General features: G+C 44.0%; 1 protein-coding gene across 1 annotated transcript; it reads left to right on the top strand.

Annotated features, from left to right (window-relative positions):
- The first annotated feature begins 273 nt into the window (after positions 1-273).
- On the top strand, positions 274-1,508 carry 5-ht7 (5-hydroxytryptamine receptor 7). The gene has a single exon (XM_078192797.1). The coding sequence runs from the start codon at positions 340-342 to the stop codon at positions 907-909; it is 570 nt and encodes a 189-aa protein (XP_078048923.1). The 5' UTR covers positions 274-339; the 3' UTR covers positions 910-1,508.
- Positions 1,509-9,191: the final 7,683 nt, after the last annotated feature.

The raw sequence follows: 9,191 nt of genomic DNA, 5'->3' as shown, positions 1-9,191 counted from the left end.
CCAGTTGGCACTAAGCTTAATACCCGCGACAATATTCAACGTGAACAAACACTCGTTCGATGTAAAAATCAATTTTTCTTCATTTAGTATCAGCTACATCCATCGTTGCCATAGCTAAAAATATTATTAAGAGTGCATACAAGTATTTACATAACGCTATAATAGACAAATAAAAAACACAAAGACGTCGAAATAAATAAAAATCGATAGACCATCAAGACAAAGGAAAGACACAGCGAGCTAACTTCCTATTCTTTTCTCTCTCTGTTACAGTGCAGCGGCCACGCGGTGCGCTGTTTCGCGGGCGGTCCACGGAAGAGCAACGAGTCGCAGTGCCCGATGCTGCAGAAGCTGGAGAAGCCGATCCTGTCGTCGTCGACGACGCCGATCACGCCGCCGTTGACCAAGTCGACGATCGTGCGGAACCATTTGAACAGCACCTGCAGCGTGACGAACTCGCCGCACCAGAAGAAGCTGAGGTTCCACCTGGCGAAGGAGAGAAAGGCGAGCACCACGCTGGGCATCATAATGAGCGCGTTCATCGTCTGCTGGCTGCCGTTCTTCGTGCTTGCGCTGGTCAGACCGTTCCTCAGCGACCCGGACGCGATCCCGGCGTTCCTGTCGAGCCTGTTCCTCTGGCTGGGCTACTGCAACAGCCTCCTGAACCCGATCATCTACGCGACCCTGAACAGGGACTTCCGGAAGCCGTTCCGCGAGATCCTCTACTTCCGTTGCAGCAACCTGAACCACATGATGCGCGAGGAGTTCTATCAAAGCCAGTACGGCGACCCGATCAACAACTACGAGATCAAGGCCGGCGAGATGGACGTCGCGGAACGGCTGGACAACCAGGGCGAGGTCGAGGCGATCGACGTCGCCGCGAACATGCCGAACGAGAGCTTCCTGTGATCCGGGATGGGGGACGCGTCCGCTCTCGATCGTCCGGATACCGGCCGTCATTAGGCGAGGAAGTTCCGACCGGGAACGCGCACGCGCGCCGATTGCCGATCCAGAGACACGCCGCTGTCGCCCGCCGACTCAATTAATCGCTCGGATCCGCGGGATTGATCGGCCCGATCGTTGGACCAGCAGCGGTAGCTGTCCCCGATTTGTCCGCCGTCCGACGGTGTCCTCTTTAACTCTCTGTGTTTTCGGTGACCGGTTTTTTTCGACGAGGTCGGTTCGAAGGATCCGCTTGCTCCGCGGATCTTGTCCCGGCCGTCGCGGAGCCGCGTCGCGCCCACCCCCGGACGCCGACGGTAAGCCGGCTCGGGGCATCGAGAGGTCCTTCTTGTTTTCTCGTGACAACCGGCGTAGTCCTGTCCGTTCCAGTGCAGCCGGATAAAGGATTTCGGATCACGGCGTTGCCGAACTCGTGTAGCCGCTGCGCGAAAGCGTGCCACGAAACCAGCCAAGATGCTAGACTACCAAAGAGATTCCCTCGGGTCTTTGACGCGGCTCGTCGATCTCCCCCCCCTGGTCAGGAGAGGGGGGCAGAGAAGCGAGAACACACGTAGGAAACCTTTGATGCTTGATAACTAAAGTACGTCTTTCGCTTAATGTATCCAGACCTAGGTAACGACGGTGTCCCGCGAATATCTGCGTTATACGAGCGACAGCGATGGCCGAAGGGAAGCTCGTAGGAGAGACAGCGGGTAATGTGATTACGAAACGCGGGAGCGACCGCCCCGGGGTTTTGCGGTGGTCGGTCGTCGTTTGTTTGGCGGTAGGACTGCCGAAAATACCGAACCGCTCGCTCAGTTTTCAGGAATTTTCACTTTGGTTAATGGCGGACGATTTGTCTGCCGCCGGGAGACAAACTGCGCGGCGGCATCGCGCTCTGTTGCGCAGCTTAATTTCTCTTTGGCTAATGAATTGGAAAATTGCTTGCGCCGAGGAGGGAGTCTATTGGAAATGTTGATTGGTTCTTGGTGTATTAGTCACGCTTTACTTCGAATTAGCCACTGTACGTCGAAAGGCACGCTCGGAGTGTGTTCCTTTATATTGTAAACGCTCTGGAGGAGATTGTCGCACCTGTCTTCGCGATTGAAAAATTCATTCGAGAAACCGTGAAGCACAAACTGCGGTAAATTATTGGTAGTCTGCAGGCTGCGGATTTGTATGCGAAATAAAATGTGCATGATCTTAGCAATAGCAAAGTTACGACGTTCATTTTGTAACGTTAACATAATATTGTTGCCATATAAATATATTAATATAGATTCCTTTATAAAAACCCTCGTGCTGAGGGGTTAATTATTATACCAGCTTTAAAATAATATAAAATTGTTTTAAAATTCTCCATAATGAATTCACTGTTCAGCATTCGATCTACACATTTTCATTACAAGCGTATAAAATCCGCAGTTTAATCACGCGATAAGCAGTTACCGAAAGTTAATATTAACAATGTACGCTACGTGAGATTTGAGTAATTTTCTCGCTGAATTGAATTTTCGCTAATTTCCTGTGCACACCTCCAGTGCAAGAGAGGTCGATGTGTTCCCGAAAAATTATGACACCGGTTCGTGAATTTAATAAAAAACAACCACAGAGACGTGTATCTTGTCGTTGATCATTGCTATCGTTTGGACGCGAATCGTTTCGAAGGCGCGCGCGCGGGAGAGTGTAAAAAGAACATAAAAGTATAAGTAAAAAATAAAAAAAATCAACAACATAATCATTAAGAATAATGTTGCACAATGTGGATCGTTTCACCCTGAATCGATATATTTTTTTTATACAATAATATTAAAGCGCGCACGGTGAAAAACATTTCGAGCTTCAGTTCGGCCAACGCTGTATAATAAATTGTACAGATGTTGCAGAAAGTAAAATGTGTCGTAGTATGTTGCGTCAATCATTTCGAACGGTATGCAATTATAGTAAGCAAGTGATTCCTCGAATCTAGAAACTTATTTCATCTAAATGTGGCGAAGCGTGTCTACCGGCGCGCGCGAATTTTCGAAACCGAACGGAACGTGCGTGAATATCTAAGGACAACTTCGTTAAACAAATGATATAACTGTTAAAGTTATACTTGGAAATGACCAACTAGAAGGAACAATCTCAATTATTTTATCGGGCTAATGAACTAGCAGAATTGGCAAGGCAAATTAGCAATGAAAAATTTTAGAGATCAATTCTCGAGATCACGAAATGAAAGCATAACGCGCTGAAAGCTGATTAAGCATTCAATTTTCTATCTTAGATGCGTCAATTTATGATTTCTTTTACTAACAAATTCAAGCTGAAAATGATACCTTTTCAACCTTATTTCGATTAAAATAGTATAAATCTCCTTGACACTTTTAAACAATTATTAACCCTTACAGACCACCGTAAAATTTCACCCCTGATTTACATATTTCTATATTTAAAAAATTGTAATATTATTAAACAATGTAGTAATCGAATTCTGTCACGTAATTCGAAGCCGGGGCCAGCATCCGACGGAAGAATATCCAGCAGGTGGCGGAGGATGTCGAACAAATAACGAATACCATTGGGAAACGTCAATTGAAGATCGAGTAGTCGGTTGGAAAATTACTCGCGACGCGCGAGAGTAGTAAACCGTCGTGGGTTTCTTTGCACCTCCGGAGTGCGATTACGGAAAACGTACTTCCTATTTGAATCGTTAACTGTCTTCGCAAACGGCGCGCTCTGGAAAACCATTCGCGAAACGCGAACACTCTTGGAACATTATTTCGTTTGTCTGTGCGCGCGTGAATTCCTGGAAGTTCTGCGCAAAAACACGAATTGCAAACGATTTAGAAAATTAAATATAGCGCACAGAAATAAACTAGTTTATTAACAATTAATTTTCTTTTAATGAAAATTATCCACTTTTCTGGGAAAATTATTCGCTGAAAGCTTGATAGACGATAAATTAATTATTTTCAAGTGGCACTAATGTGCTAACTTCAATGGCGTTTTTTAGCTCGTTCGAATGGCGCTGCTAATTTTGTGCTCGCGTCGAAGAGAAACACGCGAGGCAACGAAGAAGAAGAGGAGGAGAAAAGGAACAAGAGATCGAGAAAGATATTTAGGATAGAGGGTAACGAGACGTCGAAGAATTTCAGGAAATGTGTCCTCAAACCAGAGGCCACAATCGATCGGAAGCTCATGGAATTGAATTCACGGCATCGCCGGCGGGACGACGAGAATGTATGGGCAAAGTTCGAATTTTTCGTGGTGTCGAAATGAAAAATTTATGTCGCACCATACGTGCCCGCCGGCGTCTCCTTTCGGGACAAATAATGGAGCGCTGAGGAAAAACATGTCGGACCGAGTCAAAATTATGGCACAACCCAGCGACCGAACTAAATGAACATATATAAGAAATAAAAATTGCTTCGTTTTCTTAACAAAATCATTAAACAATGTGAAAAAAGTTCCAATTAATTGGAAAAGAGAATGGTTTATTTAGCTCCTGTTTCTTGCAACCGAAGCGGAATATTTTTAGACAAATACCCGCAGTACGAACGTGCTCGACCGAAGGCGATATACAAGTCCGACCAACGCGGCGAGAAAATGCCGAACTATGTCACATCGCCGTAGCAACAAAAGTGCCCCCGCGTGCTTTATTTTTCGACAACAATCTCGAGGCGACCTTGCGTAAAAGTTCCCGCGAGGCACGTGATTTTAACAGCGCCGAGTTAAAAGCGCAGTTCGAAAGTAATAACGATTCGTCGCGCCTAGATAAGGCGGGCCAGAAGTATTTTCGCAATAAAAGCTATCCGAACGCGGACGGCGGCGGCGACGACGAATCTAGAATCTGCTACGAGGAACCATTATCGATGGCAACGATCGGCCGGAATTTTCGCTTTACGATCGGGATTACGCCGGTTTGAAATTCGTCCGGCGTCCGGCCGAATGATAAAAAAGAATATAAAAACGCCGTGCGTTTCTATCTCTCTCTCTCTCTCCCTCTCTCTCTCCTCTGTTCTCCTCCTCTTTTTTCTTCCTTTTTTAACGTTCAACCTATTACTGATACTGACTCTTTATTGCACCATCGCGGCGCTTTTTTTTCTGGTTCGCGATCGCATGTCCAATATCATTTCTACGGCACGCAATCTTGCGATATTGTCTTTCAATTGAAATTCTTCCGTGAAAGGAAATGACTCCCCACCAAGCGAACCTTCTATTAAAGAAGTAAAATAACCTGCTCGAGGATGAGGGAAATCAATTAACCTGATAATGATAATATTGGCTCGACCCCCCACCCCTACCCGCCGCTTCCAACTCGGCGAAAACAATTTTCTGTCGGACCGCGATTATCTGGGATCGTGTATTTTTCAGCGTCGCTCGCGGGAAATGAGAGATTTCGATTTCGCCGGTTCTCGGCGCGCTTGAAAATCTAAAAAAAATCCTCCGGTTACTTGTCGTCGATGTGCAGTAATTGGGTACTTCGATCTTAAATCACCTATTTATTTTAAAATTTCATATTGAGATTTTATTAGTCTTGATCGCTTGCTTTTATTAACGAGACAATTTGTAAAGTTAACAAAAACGATCCAATGTATGAAAAATACTCGAAATCAACGGGGGGGGGGGCACATAAAATTCAATTTTGCCTCTCATTAAATCGAAGAATTTCAAGAAAATAAGGAATATTTACTGCAAACTACAAGTTTGTTAAAAAAAATAACACTCGAATGATTTTGAAGTAATGCACTGTGAAGTACAATTTATTATAGAAGACGGCTTCCGACGCTGTAACCAATCGGACGGAACATCGAGTTTGGTTACTGTTAAAAAGCGACGGCTTGGAGAGAGGATTTCAAGAAAAGGGGAGAGGCTTGAATCGGGAAGCGTATAAAAGGAACGCGCGACGAGGTAGCGTGAAGCGATTCGCGGGTATCGATACGAGACGCGTCCGACATCCGACCAATTATAGGCGGCCGGCCGAGCACAACAGAGAAGAAAAAAAAAAGAAGCAAGCACCCGGCGAAGAAGGAGGAAAATTGTGAAACGCGCGAGTTCCACGAAGCGCATAGTATCCTGACCTGAATCTTTTTAAGGCGGCCTCTAAAGAAGGGAAAGGCTTGCGGGTAGGCGAGTAATAAAGCCGTGCCAGTGAAGAGCCGTAAACGTGTAGCCGCTGCCGAAAGCGGGGCAATATACCTTAATCGCATGCGAGACAAAACAACCGTGCTCGATCTATCAAACCGGACGTAAAACGGCAATTGTGCGCGGGCAATACGTATCCGGTAGTTGTTCGCTCGATTTGACAACGATTAAACGCACATTTGCAAGGGAGGAGTCGGCTACGTGTATGTCAACGTAACATATCAAAACGCTAATTGAGGACAACGGGTGCTGGACGGAAATTAATAAAACCGGAACTCTTCTAAACTGGAAATGGAACAAAATGTGGAAACGTTTTATTACATTGCGTAAAGAATAAATTAAACATTGTAAAAAATATATGAACAAAAGTGCGCGTTACTGATACTATTTTTAGATAGACTTCATCTTCGACGAACAATTTGCAAGAATTATTTCGTCGAGTATAGTTCATAAACGTAACGTCAAGTTTCATTTACCAAAAACCATCGTATATAAACTCTATCTAATAAACCTACAATTTTCCAGAATAAAAAATATAAGTTAAATCAGAGGTTAATCGGACACGCGAGAATGTTCAACCTTCTAAAAATTCTGAATTTCAATTATTACGAATATTTCCGTATTAATTCCAACTACCTAACGCGGAATGGTTGGAACTCAAATTCTACGGGTGTATTATTAAAAACTGATTTTCCCTCGTATTCTCGACGGCGCGGCCGTCTTTAAAATAGAATTTCCTCGGCCGTAGATCGACGGAGCAGTTTCCATTCCAGAAGTATTCTGTTATAAAAGCATACCACGTTCCAGGCTTTTGAGGAGCTTCGTGTTCTCTGTGTCGATCGCGGGCCGCGCATTCTCCGCAAAAAAATTCTAACGTGTTATATCGAAAAATAGACATTTCACGGAACGATCTCGATCTGGCTCGATACGATACGAAACACGGCGGCGGCCCGGCGTCGTCGTCGTCGAACAGTTTCTTTGTACGCGGTTGTAGGTTAACTCGTTCACCGCGTTGCAAGGCTGTAATAAACGGAACGCGCGCGCACGCGCGTGCGCAGAAACGCAGCGTCGCTGGTAGACACGCGTTAACAAACATATAAATATGATATTAATATGTAGATACAAATGTATATGGTGCTAACGAAAAAAAATAAATAAATAAATAAAGAATTGTAATTCCAATCGAAGAACGTAATTTCGAGTGGACGGATGGATTCACGGCGCGATGATCATTTGAATGCGATCGGGTCGAAACTTTGCAGGAACTGTATATTCGACAGTATTAATTAACGATGTTGATCGATGTGTGCGTGTGTGTCCGGTTGCGAGGCGGAACGATCTAATCTAAGTCTCTGTTTAAATTTTTAAGTATTTATTTTTCGCTTGTTATTTTTTTTTTAATGTTAAGGACTCCTTGAATTTCTGTAAAAACTGTTGGTAGATGTTACGCCGTTTTTGCCTAGAAATCACGAATATTTGTACATACCTTGTTACGTTAAGATTGGATATTTTATTGTACGTTTATCGCGCTGGGTGTGCAGAACGAGCCAGAATTGTAGCAAGTTTTAGCAAAACTCGCGTCTCTCTGTTAATTAATTCTATATCATTGATTATAAACGGGACGGCTTCGGGGATTTTGGGGCTCGTTAAACTTAGTTCCGGCGTTGTTTATTCGTTAGGCTGCGAGACGACTCTTCGGGGAGGTGTTTCGTAATACCTCTGTTTGTTAAATCTCTAATTATAATATTGAATAAAACAGAGGCTCGCAGAAGAATGTAATTGAAAGGGTTGCCGCAGATTTGTTGGTTTCTAACTATGCCAACCTCTTATTCCTGTTTAATTGTAATGAAACTACGCCATGACAAGAAATGCGATTTTACCGGAACAAGTTAATTGTTACAGCTTATGCAGAATCTATAATCAAAAATCTTCATGAAATTTCCAGCGCGAAGATTGCTTTTTGTTTGACTTTTTGCGATTCTGGCGCGCTGCGTGTGCTCGCGTTCCAAAGGATGAATGTTTAAGAGGCTGTATTGTTTGCGCAGAATTCTATTTTACGCAGGGGTGATATTATAGTCCAAAGATGTACGCGTTTTGAAATGTATCCGTTAAATGCCGTCGAGCGAGGCGAGTTATTGCTATCGGATAATTTATTGCGAACATCCGGCGCATTGTAGAGATGTGGGTCGCGTTAAAAGTAATTTTCACTTTGATACTTCGGAATCTATTTAAACTGGTTACGTGCCGGCGAATGAAATAATAATGGCGTGCGCGGGTGTGACGAACCCTAAAGTTACGACCCGATGTGTGAGATCGTATAGATATACCAATTGACACGGTAATAGTCAGGCGCATCAAGCAGATTTTCGAAACGTATCACGTAGCGAAGGCGTACACTATACAAAGAGTGCACCATAGGATTACGATCCTCCGAATTATCCACGTGAAATAAATCCTAAAGAAACTTTTCGGGGAGTAGAAGAAATATTTTTCTGACACCGGTCTTCGTATATTTTAGAAAATGGAACCTAAACACCGGCCGCGTCGACGAGGAATCTGCTCTCCGCGTTCGATAAGCTGCTGGTAAAATGTAGATTGAGACAACTTGCTCTTCTCGCGCCGTGACAGCGCGCCAAGTGTTTAGAATCGAAATGATATAAGGTAGAACTTATCGTGACGTCGCGAATTGCTCGTCGACGCGCTCGATGTTCACGAGGAGAACTAAGGATTAGTGAAATTGAACGCTACTTGCTCAAAGATTTAACGGTTCCAACACGAAAAGCAAAAACCAATATTTTTCGATCGCTAACCGAACAAATTATTCGCAAATTGCGCCCTGATGATTAGCGTGTTGATCTACACGTTTAATCCTTCGTTTCAACAAAGGAAGGCTTAGGATCGAGGAGCCGATCGCTGTATTCTGTTGGCGGGGCTCGGGAGGTGTCGCTGACAATGCTAGCAATCCAAATTCTTGAGAGCTTTAAGGTAAATTTCCAAGTTTCTGTTATCGATATCAATTTTCTCATGAATATCAATCGAATACTATTTAAAAAGGAGAAGTTACTGGAACCAGTTACTATAAGCCTATGATCTACAATAATATGCTTCAGCCGCTGTGC

This window comes from Augochlora pura, chromosome 2, assembly GCF_028453695.1.
Source record: "Augochlora pura isolate Apur16 chromosome 2, APUR_v2.2.1, whole genome shotgun sequence".
In the NCBI taxonomy this organism is placed as follows: domain Eukaryota; kingdom Metazoa; phylum Arthropoda; class Insecta; order Hymenoptera; family Halictidae; genus Augochlora; species Augochlora pura.
This window is presented reverse-complemented; position numbering and strand designations above follow the sequence as displayed.

Coding starts and splice junctions, on each gene's coding strand:
- 5-ht7 (XM_078192797.1), top strand. CDS start 340: ATGCTGCAGAAGCTGGAGAAGCCGATCCTGTCGTCGTCGACGACGCCG.